Genomic DNA, 20,215 nt, shown 5'->3' on the forward strand with positions numbered 1-20,215 from the left:
TTTTAAACATATTTTATTTCCATAGGTTATTGGGGAACAGGTGGTGTTTGGTTACATAAGTTCTTTAGTGGAGATTTGTGAGATTTTGGTGCACCCATCACCGAGCAGTATACACTGCACCCAATTTGTAGTCTTTTATCCCTCACCCCCTTCCCACCCTTCCCCGCAAAGAGTCGCCAAAGTCCATGTGTCATTCTTATACCTTTGCATCCTCATAGCTTAGCTCCCACATAGGAGTGAGAACATACGATGTTTGGTTTCCCTTTCCTGAGTTACTACACTTAGAATAATAGCCTCTAATCCAATCCAGGTTGCTGTGAATGCCATTAATTCATTCCTTTTTTATAGCTGAGTAGTATTCCATCTTATATATACATACAACAGTTTCTTTATCCACTTGTTGATTGATGGACATTTGGGCTGGTTTCACATTTTCGCAATTGCGAATTGTGCTGCTATAAACATGCGTGTGCAAGTATCTTGGCCAGGTGCAGTGGCTCACGCCTGTAATCCCAGCACTTTGGGAGGCCAAGGCTGGCAGATTGCTTGAGGCCAGGAGTTCGAGACCAGCCTGGCCAACATGGTAAAACCCCGTCTCTACTAAAAATACAAAAATTAGCCGGGCGTGGTGGTGGGCCCCTGAAATCCCAGCTACTTGGGAGGCTGAGGCAGGAGAATCACTTGAACCTGGAAGGCGGAGATTGCAGTGAGCTGAGATCGCACCACTGCACTCCAGCCTGGGGGACAGAGCGAGACTCTGTCTCAAAAACAAAACAAAACAAAACAAACAAACAAAAAACATGTGTGTGCAAGTATCTTCTTTGTGTAATGACTTCTCCTGTGGGTAGATACCCAATAGTGGGATTGCTGAATCAAATGGTAGTTCTACTTTTAGTTAGTTAAGGAATCTCCACTCTTTTCCATAGCGGTTGTACTAGTTCACATTCCCACCAGCAGAGTAGTACTGTTTTGCTGTGTGGCCTTGGATACGTCTCTTCCCCACCCTGGGCCTCAATTCTCCCCATCTGATAAATGGGTGGGAGCTTGGACAGGACGTCTTAACCTCTGCTGTGGCAGAGCCTCCAAGGCGAGGAGGCTGTGGGGAACCCAGGGGAGGTGTCTGGGGCAGCTCTGCCTTTTGCCCATCCTGGGGAGTCCAGTGGCATCAGCCTAACCCCCTCCCACCCTCTTCTGGGCAGATCGTGAAGAAGTCGTGCTATCCACGCTGGAATGAGACGTTTGAGTTTGAGCTGGAGGAGGGGGCCACGGAGGTGCTGTGCGTGGAGACCTGGGACTGGGACCTTGTCAGCCGAAACGACTTCCTGGGCAAAGTGAGCACCACCCCCCACCACTTCCTCCAGGCTGCACCTACTGTCCTCCAGCACCTGGCTCCATTGCAGCCATCCCACCCTCAGGGACCTCCCTCCAGCTTCCCCAGAGAGGGACACTCAGGAAGCCTGGGACTACCCCCTACTGTCTGCCAGAACCAGCAACTCCCCCCCACCGCCACTGGCACTCAGGGACCCTTGGAAGGGGCCCCTCCCCACTAAGAATAGTAGTTGGCAAGGAGGAGACCTAAGCCTCCCAGCTCCAGGAAGACTGCCGCTATGTCCCCAGGTGGTGATCGACATCCAGAGACTACAGGTGGCCCAGCCGGAGGAGGGCTGGTTCCGGCTGCAGCCTGACCAGACCAAGAGCCGGCGGCATGATGAGTAAGTGCGTGGGGCTGGGCAGCTGGCCTCAAGGGGTGGGGTGGGGGCTGAGATTTGGGAATTGGCTACAGGCAGGCAGGGCAGGGGTCTGCTCAGGGGTGAGAGGTCAGGAGACACAGCTCCAGGGCCCCCTCAGCCCCTGCCCACCAGGCCAGCATCCTTCTCATCCAGGCTGGGCTCCACCTCCCACCCCCCCCCCCCTTTTTTCTCCCCACAGTCCCCCACTCAGCTCAGCTCTGTCTCTTTTTTTTTTTTTGAGATGGAGTCTTGCTCTGTTGCCCAGGCTGGAGTGCAGTGACATAATCTTGGCTTACTGCAACCTCCACCTCCCGGGTTCCGGTGATTATCCTGCCTCAGCATCCGGATTAACTGGGATTATAGCTGTGCACCACCACCCCCAGCTAATTTTTGTATTTTTTTTTTTTTTTCTTTTTTTTTGAGATGGAGTCTGGCTCTGTCACCCAGGCTGGAGTGCAGTGGCCGGATCTCAGCTCACTGCAAGCTCCGCCTCCCGGGTTTACGCCATTCTCCTGCCTCAGCCTCCCGTGTAGCTGGGACTATAGGCACCCGCCACCTCTTCCGGCTAGTTTTTTGTATTTTTAGTAGAGACGGGGTTTCACCATGTTGGCCAAGCTGGTCTCGAATTCCTGACCTCAGGTGATCCACCCACCTCAGCCTCCCAACGTGCTAGGATTACAGGCATGAGTCACTGCACCTGGCCAGCTCTGTCTTCTTAGCTCACAGGTTATACAGGTCTCCTGCTTTCTGTCTTCTGGAAGTTTCTAAAACAAGTGCTCAGACACTTCCCCTTTGAAAATTTCCCCACAGACCTCAGACCAGCGTTCAAGTCTCCAGGGTCAGTGTCCCTGAGCCATAGCTCCAACTCCCTCTGAAAGATTCTCAAGGAATAGGGTTGCCAGATAAAAGACGGGACACCCTTGGCCAGGAGCGGTGGCTCATACCTGTAATCCCAGCTTTTTGGGAGGCTGAGATGGGAGGATCACTTGAGGCCAGGAGTTTGAGACCAGCCTGGCCAACATAGTGAAACTCTGTCTCTACAAAGAAATAAAAAATTAGGCCAGGCACAGTGGCTCACGCCTGTAATCCTAGCACTTTGGGAGGCCAAGGCGAGTGGATCACCTGAGGTCAGGAGTTTGAGACCAGCCTGGCCAACATGGTGAAACCCCGTCTCTACTAAAAATACAAAAATTAGCTAGGCGTGGTGGCGGGCGCCTGTAATCCTAGCTACTTGGGAGGCTGAGACAGGGAGAATCGCTTGAACCCTGGAGGCGGAGGTTACAGTAAGCCGAGATTGTGCCATTGCACTCTAACCTAGGCAACAGAGCTAGACTCTCTTAAAAAAAAAAAAAAAAAAAAAAAAAAAACACAGAACACCCAGTTATAACTTAATTTTGGATAAACAGTGAATACTTTTTTTTATTTAAAGACAGAATCGCACTCTGTCACCCAGGCTGGAGTGCAGTGGCATGATCTTGGCTCACTGCAACCTCCGCCTCCCAGGTTCAAGCAATTCTCGTGCCTCAGCCTCCCCAGTAAGTGGGATTACAGGCATGCGCCTGTACCACCAGTGCAGTAGTGATCATAGCTCACCGTAGCCTCCACCTCCTGGGTGTAAGCAATCCTCCCACCTCAACGTCCCAGATAGGACCACCTCACCTGGCTCATTTTTTGTAGTTTTAATAGTGATGGGGTCTCACCACGATGGCCAGGCTTGATGTTGAACTCCTGACCTGCGCCCAGCTGTGAATACTTTTTTAGTATAAGAATAACTGGAAAAAAAAGAAAAAGAAAAGAATAACTGCTGGGCATGGTGGCTCACACCTGTAATCCCAACACTTTGGGAGGTTGACGTGGGTGGATCACCTGAGGTCAGGAGTTCGAGACCAGCCTGGCCAACATAGTGAAACACCGTCTCTACTAAAAATACAAAAAATTAGCCTTGCAAGGTGGAGGGCACCTGTAATCCAAGCTACTTGGGAGGCTGAGGCAGGAGAATTGCTTGAACCCAGGAGACGGAGCTTGCAGTGAGCTGAGATCCCACCACTGCACTCCAGCCTGGGTGACAAGAAGGAAACTCCATTTCAAGAAACTGGCCGGGCGCAGTGGCTCATGCCTGTAATCCCAGCACTTTGGGTGGCTGAGGCAGGCGGATCACAAGGTCAGGAGTTCGAGACTAGCCTGGCCAACATGGTGAAATCCCCTCTCTACTAAAAATACAAAAATTACCTGGATGTGGTGGCGGGCACCTCTAATCCCAGCTACTCAGAAGGCTGAGGATGGAGAATTGCTTGAACCTGGAAGGTGGAGGTTGCAGTGAGCCGAGATCATGCCACTGCAGTCCAGCCTGAGTGACAGAGCAAGACTCCATCTCGGAAAAAAAAAAAAAAGAATGACCATGCACTATTTGAGACATACTTATACTAAAAATATTCAAATTTAGGCCAGGCACGATGGCTCCTGCCTGTAATAGCACTTTGGGAGGCCAAGGAAGGAGGATCACTTGAGCCCAGGAGTTCAAGACCAGCCTGGGCAACATAGCAAGACCCCATCTCTAAAAAATAGTTAATAAGTAAATAAAATATTCACATTTAACTGAGTGTCTTGGATCATTCTGCTCAATCTGGCAGCCTGTCTAGGGAGCCCTCTGGCTTGTTTGCTGTGGCCCCACAGCCCTTGATGGTTCCGCTTTGTGTCTCTGTAGAAGGCCCCAGACCCCCTTCCCCCCATTCCCATCCTTGACAGGGTAGGGGCAGGTGGACAGCTGTGTGTCTAGCATGAGGCGTTTCCATAGAACCAGCCAAGGCCCATCTTCCCATCTTCTTTTTTTTCTTTCTTTCTTTCTTTTTTTTTTTTTTTTTTTTTTTTGAGACAGAGTCAGGCTGGAGTGCAGTGGCGTGATCCTGGCTCACTGCAACCTCTGCTTCCTGGGTTGAAGCAATTCACCTGCCTCAGTCTCCTGGGTAGCTGGGATTACAGGCACCTGCCACTATGCCTGGCTAATTTTTGTATTTTTTTTTTAGTAGAGATGGGGTTTTGCCATGTCCGCCAGGCTGGTCTCAAACTCCTGACCTCAAGTGATCTGCCTCCCTTGGCCTCCCAAAGTGCTGGGGTTATAGGCATGAGCCACTGCGCCAGGCCCAGGGGCCCATTTTAACACTGCTTCTGTGCATGAGGCTCGTGCTGAGCAGAGGCAGTGGGAGCCTTAGAGGATGTCATGCCTTGGTCCATACCGTCCTCTGTTCTGACCTTCCCTGTCAGAACAGGGAAGCTTGGAAGCTCGATCTAATGTGGCAAGTTGCAGGCTCGGGTCTCAGTTTCCCTATTAGGTTGTTATGAGGGTTGGGGATTTGCTTCTGCTGTAAACTGTACACATGATGGTGCCATTATCTGGGAGTTTATAGATTCAAGGCTGGGAGCTCCACATACCCAAGCTTGGAGGTGGCAGGAGCCAGACCTTGAAGACAGACAGAGGTGCCTTGAGTGCAGAGGCAGGAACGGCTTTCCAAAAAGAGAAAATAAATAGGCCGGGCAGAACCTGGGAGGCAGAGTTGTGCAGGGTATCCGGATGGAGGGCATAAGCAGAGAGATGGGAGGCTGGGCCCAAAGGAAAAAAAATGGAGGCCATGGGAGGGCTGTGGCCCAGGGTGGCCTGGGTCCCTGGTGGAGAGGTCACAGGCTGCCCATTCCAGGGGCAACCTGGGCTCCTTGCAGCTGGAGGTGCGGCTGCGGGACGAGATGGTGCTGCCTTCCAGCTGCTACCAGCCGCTGGTGCAGCTGCTGTGCCACGAGGTGAAGCTGGGCATGCAGGTGAGGGGGCTCCGGGCAGGGTGGGAGAGTCCAGTGGTAGGCCTGTGCCCCTGTCCTCCTAAACCCATTCTGCAGAGCAGAAAACTGAGGTCTGGGGAGGTGAGGAGCTGGCCAGTACCCAGGGCCCCATCCCCAGCCACCCCTTGGGAAAATGTCCTCTTTCCCTGGGGGGCTCTGAGGTCCTCAGAGGAAAGGGTTTGGGATCCCCCGTGCCTCTCCCTGCAGGGCCCAGGGCAGCTGATCTCACTCATTGAGGAGACAACCAGCACCGAGTGTCGCCAGGACGTGGCCACGAACCTGCTCAAGCTCTTCCTGGGGCAGGGGCTGGCCAAGGACTTCCTGGACCTGCTCTTCCAGCTGGAGCTGAGTCGCACCAGTGAGGCCTGGGAGGGAGCTGGGCCCAGAACACTGGGAGGTGGTTGGGCCGGGGTGGGCTCCTCCTGTAGGAGGCAGATGGGGTCAGACAGGAGGGCAGCAAGGGACAGAGCCAAGGGCAGAGGTGGGACAGTGGGCTGGGAGGTGGCGAGGAGGCCCTTTATTGAGGGGCCAGCTTAGATGCCCCAGCCACCAAGGTCCTCTGTCCTCCTCCTCCCCCAAAAGCTTTGTCCTAGCCCCCTACCCATTGGGGCCTCTGTTTGTAGGTGAAACCAACACCCTGTTCCGGAGCAACTCTCTGGCCTCAAAGTCCATGGAGTCTTTTCTGAAGGTGAGTTGCATGCTATATTGTTATCTTACAAACGACAACACCGAGCTTCAGAGAGAGCGACAGAGGGGGCTGAGACTTCAACTCCAGTGTTCTATCTCCGCATTCAGAGCCCTTTAAGGTTAAGAATGTGGCTGGGCGTGGTGGCTCACGCCTGTAATCCCAGCTCTTTGGGAGGCTGAGGCGGGCAGATCACTTGAGGTCAGGAGGTTGAGACCAGCCTGGCCAACATGGCGAAACCCCATCTCTACTAAAAATACAAAAATTAGCCTGGCATGGTGGCGGGCACCTGTAATCCCAGCTACTGGGGAGGCTGAGACAGGAGAATCCCTTGAACCAGGAGGTAGAGGTCGTAGTGAGCTCACGCCACTGTACTCCAGCCTGGGTCACAGAGCGAGACTCTGTTCCCCGCCGCCCCCCCCACCAAAAAAAGAATGTGTATGTGTGTATGTGTGTGCTTAAAATTTAAGTTAGAGACAGTCTCACTATGTTGCCCAGGCTGGTCTCAAACTCCTGGCCTCAAGTGATCCTCCTGCCTTGGCCTCCCAAAATGCTGGGATTACAAGGGCTAAGAATTCTAGTCATTCATTCATTCACTCCCTCATTCATTCACGGATAAGCAGTTTGCCCTGTATGTGTACCTGGCCCCCTCCTAGGCGGATGCGGCAGGAAGATGGTGCAGGAGCCGCTGCCGGGAGAGGGTGGGCAGCTGGAGTGGGATTGGGGGAGACAGGATCAATGTGACTTGTGGTGGTCCCCAGGTGGCTGGGATGCAGTACCTGCACGGCGTCCTGGGCCCCATCATCAACAAGGTGTTTGAAGAGAAGAAGTATGTGGAGCTGGACCCCAGCAAAGTGGAAGTTAAGGATGTAGGGTGAGGCCGGGGGTAACCCCGGGGGGGTGCGGGGTGCAGCGACGTGGAATCAGGCCCCGTCTGCACGTGTGCTTGTGGCTCTGCAAACCCATGTATTGTCCCCTGTGTCCGTGTCCTGGCTGCTGCAAGAGCCACTGTTCCTGTCGTGGCCCTGGCGCTGACCGCGACCCCCTCTACCGCCCCGCCCCGTTCCACGCAGGTGCTCGGGGCTGCACCGCCCTCAGACAGAGGCCGAGGTGTTAGAGCAGAGCGCGCAGACGCTGCGCGCCCACCTGGGGGCGCTGCTGAGCGCGCTCAGCCGCTCGGTTCGCGCGTGCCCCGCCGTAGTGCGCGCCACCTTCCGCCAGCTCTTTCGGCGCGTGCGCGAGCGCTTCCCCGGCGCCCAGCACGAGGTGCGCCCTCCACCCGTGGGGCTAGACTGGGCCGGGTTAGTCTGGGCCAGGTTGGACTGGGCTGGGGCTGCGGGCGAAGAGCGGTGAGGAACCAGGGAGCGCTGGGGAGGATGAGGGAGGCGGTGTCCCGGGGAGGGTCAGGGACAGAGCCTAAGGGGAGGGGGCTGCCGGGAGCCCAGGCCTGGGGCACCCCAGCCCGCGCTCTCCCGCATCCCTGCAGAATGTACCGTTCATCGCCGTCACCAGCTTCCTGTGCCTGCGCTTCTTCTCTCCCGCCATCATGTCTCCCAAGCTCTTCCACCTGCGGGAGCGCCACGCGGACGCCCGCACCAGCCGCACCCTGCTCCTGCTGGCCAAGGTGCGGGCCTTGCGGCCACGAGCGGGATGCACAGCTGGGTGTCCCACCGGGGCCCTGGCCTGGATTGCAGTGTGTTCCCTACCGGCTCCGGGGAGGCCAGTGGCACGCCCACGTGGGCACTGCACTTCACGGTTTGCAAAGCCTTCCTGTGGCCACCTTGTTCCAGCTCCATCTCATGGATAAGGGAACAGGCCTGTGAGGGGTCGGAGGTGGCCAAGGCCGCCCAGCCTGTCGCTGGTGAATCCTGGGACCTTCCAACCTGGGTCTGCTTACTCTCAGGCTGCACCTATCTGCCCGGCACCGGGGTGGGGTACCCAGTGCAGCAGCGTCTGTTAAACCTGCAGAGGAAGGTCCAAGTGGTCCCAGTTATAAAAAGGCATCAAACTCCATGATCCACTCCTCCCTGATCCCTCGTGGGGCTGGAGGGGGCCTGTGGGCATGGCCTCTGTCGCCTCTGCCTCCATCTCTAAAGCTGAGTAGCAAAGATTTGGGGGGTGGGAGGGGGTGCAGTGGTTAGGCCTCTGACCCAGCGGAGCCTGGTCCTTCCTGCTGTCACCTCCAGGCAGTCCAGAACGTGGGCAACATGGACACGCCGGCTTCCAGGGCCAAGGAGGCTTGGATGGAGCCGCTGCAGCCCACCGTGCGCCAGGGCGTGGCGCAGCTGAAGGACTTCATCACCAAGCTCGTGGACATCGAGGAGAAGGATGGTGAGCGCAGCCCTGCACAGACCCGCTCACAGCCTACTGCTGACGTTTGATCCGCCCTTGAGCCCCACGGCCCCACCCACCGCTGTTTCTGCCTCTCGTGGCCCCACCCACCGCCTGCTGTTGACATTTGCCAGGCTCCCAGACCATAGACCCACCCACCACTGTTTGTGCTTCCTGTGACCCTGCTCACTGCCTGCTGTTGACGTTTGCCCCACCCCTAGACCCATGGCCTCACCCACCATCTGTGCCTGTTGACATTTGCTCCACCCTTGAGCTCCATATTGGTCAATAGCCACCTGCTATTGACGCGTGTCCCGCCTCCAAGCCCATGCCCTGCCTACCTCAGTCCACCCGTCACCCCGCTCACCACCTGCTGTTGATGTTTGCTGCACCTTTGAGCCCCATGACCACGTCCACTGCCGGCTGTTCACACTTGCTCAGCCCTTGAGCCCCATGGCCCCGCTCACTGCTCCGCCCCCCCGGGCCCGCCCTCATTCACTGGGCTCTCGATTCCCCCCTCCCTCCCTGGCCTGGCAGAGCTGGACCTGCAGCGGACGCTGAGTTTGCAGGCGCCACCTGTGAAGGAGGGGCCACTCTTCATCCACAGGACCAAGGGCAAGGGCCCCCTCATGTCCTCCTCCTTCAAGAAGCTCTACTTCTTCCTCACCACCGAGGCCCTCAGCTTCGCCAAGACGCCCAGCTCCAAGGTGGGTAAGGAGGGAGGCCGGCAAGTGAGGCTCTGAGAGGTTATGGCACCTTAGAGGCACCTGTCCCCTTCCTTGGAGCCCACCTGAGGTCCTCCGGGGTCAGAGAAGAAAGCCAGGTGTGTGGCATCTGTACTGCTTGTCAGAACCTAGGAGGGCCGGACATGGTGGCTCACACCTGTAATCCCAGGACTTCGGGAGACCAAGGCGGGTGGGTCACTTGAGGTCAGGAGTTCGAGACCAGCCTGGCCAACATGGAGAAACCCCGTCTCTACTAAAAATACAAAAATTAGCCAGGCGTGGTGATGGCTGTAGTCCCAGCTACTCGGGAGGCTGAGGCACAGGAATCCCTTGAACCCAGGAGGCAGAGGTTGCAGTGAGCCAAGATTGTGCCGCTGCACTCCAGCCTGGGCAACAGAGCAAGACTCTGTCTCAAAAAAAAAAAAAAAATGGACGAAGATGATTCGACCTTACCAGGTTGTTGAGGATTAGATGAGATGATCTCCCTAAGGGTCTTGACCCAGGGCCTGGCAGGTAGTACTATTTAGGCAAATGGTATTATTAAAGATAGTACATCACCTGGGCTGCTAGGTGAGGCGGTGGCTAGGGCAACCAGGAGAGGCTTCCTGGAAGAGGCAGGAATATAGAAGCACGGAAGCTTGGTGTGGGAAGGGATCTCAAAGATCATCTTGTACAGCCCTCTCTGAGTCATGGGTCACCTCTCCTGCAAGCTCTCTTCTTCCAGGAAGGGCTGAGGACATAATTCTTCCATGGACCTGGTGACCCCTTGCTGTACACCTGCCCCCAGTCATGCAGGCTATGGGGATGGTTGGCCAGGAGTACCCAGCCTAGCCCTGGGCAGGTGCGAGTGGGCTTGGGGTAGGTGAAGGAGCTCATCACTCACCTTGTTCTCAAAGAACCAGCTCAGGGGTCCCACCAGATGAGGGGCCTGCCCCTTCCAACCGGAGATTCCTCAGATGATGATAACTAGTTTTTGAGATAGGGTCTTTCTCTGTCACCCAGGCTGTAGTGCAGTGGTGGGATCGTAGCTGACTGCAGTCTCCAACTCCTGGGCTCAAACAATCTTCCTGCCTCAGCCTCCCAAGTAGCTGGAACTACAGGCATGTGCCACCAAGCCCGGCTAATTTTCTTTAACTTTTTTTTTTTTTTTTTTTGCACAGACGGGGTCTTGCTATGCTGCCCAGGCTGGTCTGAAACTCCTGGCCTCAAGCAATCCTCCCACCCCAGCCTCCCAAAGCACTCAGATGATTATTATGCATTTTCCTTGCCAGAGCTGAAAGATTTGGCTACATGGGCATTATTTAATTCTGGTCCCTTTTTTTTTTTTTTTTTTTTCTGAGGTGGAGTTTCACTGTTGTTGTCCAGGCCAGAGCGCAATGGTGCGATCTTGGCTCACCGCAACCTCCGCCTCCTGGGTTCAAGCGATTCTCCTGCCTCAACCTCCCGAGTAACTGGGATTACAGGCATGAGCCACCGCAGCCAGATAATTTTGTATTTTTAGTAGAGACGGGGTTTCTCCATGTTTATCAGGCTGGTCTCGAACTCCCAGCCTCAGAGCTGCCTTGGCCTCCCAAAGTGCAGGGATTACAGGCGTGAGCAACCGCGCCCAGCCAGGATATGACTATTAGAGCCTGGGACTATAAAAGCAAGTTGGAAAATTAATAAATGCAAAGTCACACAGCCTTGACCGTGGCTGGATTGACTTTGTAGCCCAGGGAATACTGGCTGTCCAGACACTACCCCAAAGCTTACACCTCCCAGGCTTTCTGGGAGTGCTCCCTTGAGAGGCCAGGTCCTCCCCTCCCAGTTGCTGGGCACTTGGTCACCATCAGTCTGTGCTCTGCCCTGGCTGAGGTCACTCTGGGTCTCCCACACCTACCCCTGGTGCTGCAGAAGGGGAGGCTGAGGCCCAGAGATGGTTAATGGAATGGCCCTGGCTGGGTCCCTAAACCTCCTCCTCCCTGCCTGCCCCAGAAAAGCGCCCTCATCAAGCTAGCCAACATCCGGGCAGCGGAAAAGGTGGAGGAAAAGAGCTTTGGCAGCTCGCACGTCATGCAGGTCATCTACACGGATGATGTCGGCAGGCCCCAGACTGCCTACCTGCAGTGCAAGGTGCGGGGAGGGGAGCAGGTGCTGTGGGAGCGGCCTGAGCACTGTGGAAGTGGCTTGGGTGCTCTGGGAGAGGCCTGGTTACTGTGGGAGTGGCATGAGCCCTGTGGGAGTGGCCTGGGTGCTGGGGGAATGGCTTGAGCTCTATGGGAGGGGCCTGGGTGCTGTGGGAATGGCTTGAGCTCTGTGGGAGTGGCCTAGGTGCTATGGGAGTGGCCTGAGTGGACTGGATGAGAAAAGAGTTGATTGAGCCTCTCGCCCCCCTACCAGCTACATCAAGCATCGCAGGGTTTGTCTGATCTGGGAGGTGTCGGGGACAGATGGGTGTGTGTTGTCCAGGGGTCTGAGCCCCCAGGAGGCCATGGCCCATGTCTTTCCCTGGGCATCCATGTATGTAGGTCTGTGTATGGGCCAGTGTACAGACAGGTGCATCCCTGTGATGTGAAATTTGCACGTTGCACCCGTTTGTTGGAAACTATTTCCAGATAACTGAGATCGGGGCCAGGCACGCTGGTTCATGCCGATAATCCCAGTGCTCTAGCCAGGGCAACAGAGCAAGACCCTGTCTCTAAAAAAGAAAGTCTGAGCGGGCACCTGTGTGTCTCTGTGTCTGTATCAATGCGTAATAATCAAATGTTATGCTCCGTGTGGCTCTGGATGCATGTTCTCAAGTAACCTGCTCATCTGTTCCTTCATTAACTCATTCATTCATTTATTTAAAAAATACTTACTGAGCACCTCCTAGGTTCCAGCCATGATTCTAGGTAAGGGGATACCATGGCAGATGAGGCAGAGTCCTGCTCTCATGGACCTGATATCCCAGGGAGAAGATGGGCCAATAAATACATGTCTCAAATGTCGGGCCAGGCACAGTGACTCGTGCCTGTAGTCCCAGCACTTTTGGAAGCCAAGGTGGGAGGATGACTGGAGGCCAGGAGTTTGAGAATAGCCTAGCCAATGTAGCAAAACCCCATCTCTACAAAAAATAAAAAATTAGCCAGGCATGGTGGCATGCACCTGTAATCACAGCTACTTGGGAGGCTGAGGCAGGAGGATTGCCTGAGCCCAGGAGTTGGAGGCTGCAGTGAGTTGGAGGCTGCAGTGAGCTGTGATCACACCACTGCACTCCAGCCTGGGTGACAGAGTGAGACCCTGTCTCTTAAAAAAAAAAAGTCAGGCCGGGCGCGGTGGCTCAAGCCTGTAATCCCAGCACTTTGGGAGGCCGAGACGGGCGGATCATGAGGTCAGGAGATCGAGACCATCCTGGCTAACACGGTGAAACCCCATCTCTACTAAAAAAACTACAAAAAACTAGCCGGGAGAGGTGGCGGGCGCTTGTAGTCCCAGCTACTCCGGAGGCTGAGGCAGGAGAATGGCGTGAACCCAGGAGGCGGAGTTTGCAGTGAGCTGAGATCCGGCCACTGCACTCCAGCCTGGGCGACAAAGCAAGACTCCGTCTTAAAAAAAAAAAAAAAAAAAAAAAAAAAAAAAAAAGTCAAATTGTGATAGTGACTTGAAGGGAACCAGAAGGGACTAAGGGAGCAAGGGAGGGAACAGAGTGGGGTATAGCAGGAGCAGTCTACCCTATAAAGAGTGGTCAGGGAGGACCTCTGATAGGTGGCATTCAAGCAGGGACCTTGTAGGAGGGTGACCCAGATGCATATCTAGGGCAGGAACACGTGGGAGAAGTAAGAAGCCTGCAGCTGGAGGGGCAGGTGTGACTGTCCTAGAGGAAGTCACAGACCTCCCCCCTCTGTGCCCTTTCCTCTAGGGGTTCCCTTTTGGGTCAGGGTCCAGAGCCACAGGGAAAAGTACTGATATCAGGGCCACCAAATATAGTTGGCGGGTTCTGGAATACCTATGAGTGAGGCCAAGGGGCCAATGGCAGCTGAAGTCCAGCCCACACCAGCCTCCTGGGCTCCTACCATCCCGGTGCCTTTTGCGGGGACAAGTGGAGCTGCTGCCACCAAAGAGAAAAGACAGGTGGGAGAGGAGAACATGAAGTCTTGCTGTGTTGCCCAGGCTGGTCTTGAATTCCTGGGTTCAAGCGAACCTCCCACCTCGGCCTCCCAAAGTGCTGGGATTGTAGGAGTGAGCCACTGCACCTGCTCTCCAGGCCATGCGCCCAGGCATGGGCCACGTTACCCTGGAGGAAGGGCAGCCTCTCCTAATTCACTCAAAGCTGCTGGGTTGGGGTGGTGGGGAACATGGCATCTGGCATTAGGAGGGCTTCCTGGAGGAGGTGACGTCTGAATAGGCCTCCCCCTCCCCCTCCCCCGCAGTGTGTGAACGAGCTGAACCAGTGGCTGTCTGCGCTGCGGAAGGTGAGCATCAACAACACCGGCCTGCTGGGCTCCTACCACCCTGGCATCTTCCGTGGGGACAAGTGGAGCTGCTGCCACCAAAAAGAGAAGACAGGTGGGAGAGGAGGCCTGGACACCAGACTCTGCATCCATCCACTGCGAGATCGGGCCTCTAGCTGAACGACAGAGCCCTGAGCCCTGCTGTGCACCTGCAGGGACCTAACCCAAGGAATGGTGGCCCCTCCAGGTGCTCTGGGCAGAAAAGGTCCCATGGACCAGGTGGTTTGGGAAATGCCACGCGTTACGTGTGATGCATATGAGTGAATTCGCTGACGACTCTAAGGAGGCCCGAAAACACGTTAGAATCCCATTTCTTTTTCTTCTTCTTCTTCTTTTTTTTTTTTTTCAGACCGACTCTCACTCTGCCGCCCAGACTAGAGTGCAATGGCACAATCTCAGCTCACTGCAACCTCCACCTCTCAGGGTCAAGCAATTCTCCTGCCTCATCTTCCCCAGTAGCTGGGATTACAGCCACTCGCCGCCAAGCCTAGCTAATTTTTTTGTATTTTTACTAGAGATGGGGTTTCACCATGTTGGTCAAGCTGTTCTTGTTTTTCTTGTTGTTGTTGTTGTTTGATACTGCGTCTAGCTCTATCATCCAGGCTGGAGTGCAGTGGTGAGATCTTGACTCACTGCAACCTCCGCCTCCTAGGTTCAAGTGATTCTCCTGTCTCAGCCTCCCAAGTACCACGGGTACAAGCCACTGCACTCAGCTAATTTTTGTATTTTTAGTAGAGATGGGGTGTTACCATGTTGGTCAGGCTGGTCTCCAACTCCTGACCTCGTGATCCGCCTGCCTCGGCCTCCCAAAGTGCTGGGATTACAGGCGTGAGCCACCGCGCCCAGCCTAGAATTCCATTTCTAACGCTGTTTAACCCACCACTTCCCAAACTCATTTGACAGGGAACTCTTCTCTTCCCCAACGAGCTTCTTACAGAACCGGTGTTCTGAGGAACACACTTGAGGAACCCCCTGCTAATAAGAGCCAGAGAGCCCTGGGTTTGCACACCCCCATGCTGGCAGTCTCAATCCAGAGCTGTGAGTGGGAGGGGACCCTGAGCCTTGGGCACTAGAGGGATGGCAGAGAGGAGCTTCTAGAAGGACTCCATACTCTGTAGTACTCTAGCTTCTAGCACCTGTGGCTTTATTTATTTATTTATTTATTTTTTGGGACAGAGTCTCGCTCTGTCGCCCAGGCTGGAGTGCAGTGGCGCGATCTTGGCTCACTGCAAGCTCCGCCTTCCGGGTTCACGCCATTCCCCTGCCTCAGCCTCCCGAGTAGCTGGGACTACAGGCACCCACCACCATGCCCAGCTAATTTTTTTTGTATTTTTAGTAGAGACGGGCTTTCACCATGTTAGCCAGGATGGTCTTGATCTCCCGACCTCGTGATCTGCCCGCCTCGGCCTCCCAAAGTGCTGCGATTACAGGCGTGAGCCACCGCGCCCGGCCTTTGTACCAGTGGCTCTTGAGTACTTGAAATGTGGCTTGAGGAGCTGAGGGGTTTTTTTTGTTTAATTTTGTAAAACAGGGTCTTGCTCTGTTGCCCAGGCTGGAGTGCAGTGGCATGATCATAGCTCACTGCAGTCTCCAACTCCTGGGCTCAAGCAATCCTCCTACCTCAGCCTCTGAGTAGATTGGAACTACAGGCATGCGTCACCACACCTGGCTCTTTTTAAAAAAATTTTTTTAGAGGTGAGGTCTTGCTATGTTGTCCAGGCTGGTCTTGAATTCCCAGGCTCAAGCAATCCTCCTGCCTCGGCTTCCCAAACTGCTGGGATTGTAGGAGGGAGCCACCACATCTGGCCTGAGTTTTACATTTTTAAAAATGTTGTTTTGGCCAGGTGTGGTGGTGGCTCATGCCTATAATCCTAACACTTTGGGAGGCCAAGGCGGGCAGATTGCCTGAGCTCAGGAGTTCGAGATGAGCCTAGGCAACATGGTGAAACCCCGTCTCTACTAAAATACAAACAAACAAACAAATAAATAAGCAAGCCAAGTGTAGCAGCGTAGGCCTGTAGTCCCAGCTACTCAGGAGGCTGAGGCAGGAGAATTGTTTGAACCCGGGAGGCAGAGGTTGCAGTGAGCCAAGATGGTGCCACTGCACTGCAGCCCGGCGACAGAGCAAGACTCCATTGCAAAAAACAAACAAAGTTGTTTTAATTTTAATTAACTCAAATAGCTTCATGTGGCTAGCTGCCACCTTGTAGAACAGCACAGTTCTAGAACTTTTGAGGCCTTCTCCCTGTTATCCACGCTTACTTTACAGAGTAGACTCAGCACTTGGAGTCCCCTGGCCTTCGGGCCAGGCCAAACGTTGGTCCCCAGAGCCCAGTGTGGCAGAGGCCATTGAAAGCTGACCCAGCCACTCTAGCCCAGCCCTGGATTTATGGTCAAGTCATGTATAGGGATGGGTGACTTTTTTGTTACTGTTTTTGTTTTGAGTAGGTTCTCTCACTCTGTCACCCAGGCTGGAGTGCAGTGGCACAATCATAGCTCACTCCAGCCTTGACCTCCTGGGCTCAAGCAATCCTCCTGCCTCAGCCTCCTGCACAGCTGGGACTACAGGCACATGCCACCACACCCAGCTAATTTTTTATTTTATTTTTTTATAGAGTCAGGGTCTCACTGTGTTGCCCAGTCTGGTCTTGAACTCCTGGCCTCAAGCTCTCTTCCTGCCTTAGCCTCCCAAAGTGCTGGGATTACAGGGGTGAGCCACTGTGCCCGGCCTCTTGGTGACTCTTTGCAAAGGCATTGCTGGCTGGCTGATACGACTTGCAGCCTCTGCCTAGAACCATCATAACGATACTCTCATTGGCAATGTGGGACCCACTGTGGCCCAAGAGACTGGGCCTGTTATTCCACTGTGTGGAGGAGAAGCTGAGGCTTAGGGAAGGCAGATGACTTGGCAAGGTCATAAAGACGGCAAGCTGCAGGACCAGCTCACTGTAAGGCATGAACGCCCTGTGGCCCACCTCACCATGACGTTAACATTTCAGCCTGCTCCCTTCCAGGCAGGCAGCTTTCCAGAAAGTTACCCAGCTCCCTGGCCAGGCGCGGTGGCTCACGCCTGTAATCCCAGCACTTTGGGAGGCCGAGGCGGGCAGATCACGAGGTCAGGAGATTGAGACCATCCTGGCTAACACGGTGAAACCCCGTCTCTACTAAAAATACAAAAAAATTAGGCGTGGTGGCCGGCGCCTGTAGTCCCAGCTACTCAGGAGGCTGAGGCAGGAGAATGACGTGAACCCAGGAGGCGGAGCTTGCAGTGAGTCCAGATTGTGCCACTGCACTCCAGCCTGGGTGACAGAGCGAGACTTGTCTCAAAAAAAAAAAAAAAAAAAAGTTACCCGGCTCCCCCAGTCATAGCCTGATGACATCCATGCTCCGCAGTCACGCATCCCGTGGTGCAGAGGCTGACCCCAGGAGAAGCTGCTGCCCCGAGGGTACGGAGCCGAGGCAGGGCCTGGGTCAGACTTACCAGGCTGTGCTCCCAGCCCTGCCCTCACCAGGGACCCCCAAGTGCATCTCTCTCCCCTCCAGGCCTCCGTTTCTCCATCTATGCAACCAGAAAGTTGGACATGGTAGTCCCAAGTGTCTGCTTGTGACTTTGCCCTCTCTGTGCCCCCAGGTCAGGGCTGCGATAAGACCCGGTCACGGGTGACCCTGCAGGAGTGGAATGACCCTCTTGACCATGACCTTGAGGCCCAGCTCATCTACCGGCACCTGCTGGGCGTGGAGGCCATGCTGTGGTGAGTCCCACCCAGGAGAGCCTGTGCAGCCCGGGGAACGTGCCAGGCTTGGGGCTGCTCCATGGTGGCTGGTCACCTCTCTGCTAATTGGCCACATCTGGGGAGGGCACCAGGAGTACCTCTCTGCAGCACGAGGCCAACTCAGGTTAGGACGGAGGCCCCAAGGGTCAGGGCTATGCCTGCTTCATGTTGTGTGTTGAGCCCCGCTTGCAACCTGGCCAGCTGTTCCCCCAGGCCCTTGTAGCACAGGCACAGCCTCGGCCAGCTCCCTGAATCCTTGACCATCTTGCTGCATCCAGTGGTTCTCAGCCCTGGCAGAAGCTTAGAAAAAACAGGATGCTTTTAGAGATCAGCTTTAAAAAACAGGATGCCAAGGCCCCATTCAATCAGGGTCTCTGGAGATGCGGCCGGTACTGGGATACTTCAAGGTGATCCAGTGCTTCCCACACGCTCAGCTTCCCCTGAGCCAGCTGGAACCGGAGCTCGTTCATCTCTCACACCCCTACACCCTGCGAGGAGGAAGGGTGTGGTCCTCCCCATTCCTCATCGACTCTTCCGGGGTTTATCTCTGCCCTCAAAACCCACAAAGGGGGGGTGCGGTGGCTCATGCCTGTTATCCCGGCTCTTTGGGAGATGGAGGCAGGTGGATCGTTTGAAATCAGGAGTTTGAAACCAGCCTGGCCAGCATGGCCAAATCTCGTCTCTACTAAAAATACAAAAATTAACTGGGCGTGGTGGAGGGTTCCTGTAATCCCAGCTACTCGGGAGGCTGAGGCAGGAGAATTGCTTGAACCCAGGAGGTGGAAGTTGCAGTGAGCTCAGATTGCGCCACTGCACTCCAGCCTGGACCACAGAGCAAGACTCCATCTCAAACAAAACAAATCAAAACAAAAAAAAAATCCAAAGGGCATTCTGGTCATCCCACAGTGGTGTGGGGAGGAGTAGGAGACACAGGGAGGGAGAAGGTGCAAGGTGGCCTGGGGCCGAGGCTGGGCCCGTGTTTCCTCTTCATAGACTGAAAGAGTCAGCCCTGCCATCACCCCCAAGCCACCTCTAGCCCAGGAGGCCCATGCTGGGTCACCCCCAGCCTTCCCACAAGGACACCAGAAGCTCTGGCAGGGCAGGTGGAGGATGCTGGCCCTCACTCTGACCTCCCCCACAGGGAGAGGCACCGGGAGCTGAGCAGGGGCGCAGAGGCAGGCACGGTGCCCGCGAGTCCTGGCGAAGGTAGGTCCTGCCCACCTGGGACTTGCTCGTGGCCAGAACCCCCTCCAGGGATGCACGGGTGGGGTCCTCAGGCTCACTCCCAGGGGCCTCACGGTTGCCTCTGCCCGCAGCTCCCAAGGACTCACTGGCCCAGCTGCTCTGCGTGCTGCAGGACCTCCGGGAGGCCCATAGCTCCAGCCCGGCCGGCTCCCCGCCCTCAGAGCCCAACTGCCTCCTGGAGCTGCAGACGTGAGGCCCGCCCTGCGCTCCCGTTGCTGAGTCCCCTGCCAAGCGCTCGGACCCCCCACCGGACTCTCTGCACCCCTCACCCCTGTCCTCCTCATTAGGGTGCAGGGCCTAGGTCTCTTCCAAGTGGGGGAGAGGGGGAGTCAGGAATAAGGGGATCCCCAGAAGTGCAGAGCTGAGTAGGCCTGGGCCTGTCATGGCCGGCCTGAAGTGTCCCTGGCTCCCTACAGCCGCTGCAGCCATCACTGCCTCTCCAGGGACCCTCCTCTCCAGCCTAGGACAGACCCAGCCAGAACCACCGCTAGGGCGGACCACACCCAGGGGTCTGGCCTCCAGGGACCTAGAGAATGGGAGGGAGAACGGGGCCCCAGGAGACCCGGCTGCCACCCCACCCGCTACCCTTGGGTGGCACAGGGCTGTGCTGTTGCCAACAGTAAACCTGCTGTTACTGTCCAGGCTGTGGGGTCTTGTGATGGGGGTCTGGGGAGAAAGTAGGCTCGGGGGAACCTCGGAGGCCGTCGGTGGATGTGCCAAGGGTAGGGCTGACAGCATGGGCCTGGGCATCCCTGTTCCCCCCTCTTTCTTCCCCCTACTCATCTGGGGTCAGGGACTCCTTTCCCTTCCCAGTTGCTGTCCCCACCATGTCCCTGGGTCCCCTCTTCCATGCCCCACAGGCCACAGAGCCTAGTGTGTCCAACCAGATGTTCTCTCCTCAAAGCAGCCCCCAAGCAAGTCACTTCTCTAGGGTGTCTCTGAGGACAGCACAGAGGCGGGGCTCAGAGACCCCATTCCTCTTCACGTAGCCCTTACCCCAAGCCCGTTAGCTGTGTGGCTGGCAGTATTGGCCCTGTGGAGGCTCCCGTCCCCCCAACCTTTGTGTCACATGGGCTGCCAGGCTTAGCTCCCAGCTGCGTCCACAGTGACCTGGATCAGGGTGGGGACAAGGCCTGGACCCTCCTTCTCCAGAAGACCTTCAGCTCCTGCCTTGCCACGCAGTCACCTCCTTCCCCACTCTGACCCCAGATCCCAAAGGCCCACCCTTGCCCCAGCCCCTTCCTGGCCCCATGGGGTTTCTCTGATGCCTTCATCATAGAGGCTCCGGGCTGGTCCGACGGTCAGCAAAACTTGACTGTGGCCTGGTCCACACTCTTGGGGACTTAGAGCCCCTGGTGTCCTGGGATCTGGCCTGCCTGTCTTTGGTCATTCCCTGTGGTCCCCCACCAGCTCCCCCTCCCATAGG

General features: G+C 55.7%; 1 protein-coding gene across 9 annotated transcripts in view; it reads left to right on the forward strand.

Annotated features, from left to right (window-relative positions):
- The window catches only part of RASA4B (RAS p21 protein activator 4B), a 34,975-nt gene extending 15,544 nt beyond the window's left edge, over positions 1-19,431 (forward strand). For 7 of the 9 annotated variants that reach the window (XM_010387419.2, XM_010387418.2, XM_030933405.1 and 4 more), the window contains 15 exons: positions 1,200-1,331; positions 1,618-1,712; positions 5,423-5,540; positions 5,766-5,916; positions 6,182-6,246; positions 7,005-7,117; positions 7,317-7,509; positions 7,730-7,867; positions 8,430-8,574; positions 9,112-9,281; positions 11,274-11,411; positions 13,691-13,826; positions 17,403-17,523; positions 18,686-18,750; positions 18,861-19,431. In XM_010387419.2, the coding sequence (XP_010385721.2) occupies positions 1,200-1,331; positions 1,618-1,712; positions 5,423-5,540; positions 5,766-5,916; positions 6,182-6,246; positions 7,005-7,117; positions 7,317-7,509; positions 7,730-7,867; positions 8,430-8,574; positions 9,112-9,281; positions 11,274-11,411; positions 13,691-13,826; positions 17,403-17,523; positions 18,686-18,750; positions 18,861-18,982 (1,902 nt within the window). In that variant the 3' untranslated portion in view covers positions 18,983-19,431. The remainder of the gene's footprint in view (positions 1-1,199; positions 1,332-1,617; positions 1,713-5,422; positions 5,541-5,765; positions 5,917-6,181; positions 6,247-7,004; positions 7,118-7,316; positions 7,510-7,729; positions 7,868-8,429; positions 8,575-9,111; positions 9,282-11,273; positions 11,412-13,690; positions 13,827-17,402; positions 17,524-18,685; positions 18,751-18,860) is intronic. The other 2 variants (XM_010387421.2, XM_030933406.1) reach the window with 1 other exon arrangement.
- Positions 19,432-20,215: the final 784 nt, after the last annotated feature.

This window comes from Rhinopithecus roxellana, chromosome 6 (genome assembly GCF_007565055.1).
Source record: "Rhinopithecus roxellana isolate Shanxi Qingling chromosome 6, ASM756505v1, whole genome shotgun sequence".
Classification (NCBI taxonomy): domain Eukaryota; kingdom Metazoa; phylum Chordata; class Mammalia; order Primates; family Cercopithecidae; genus Rhinopithecus; species Rhinopithecus roxellana.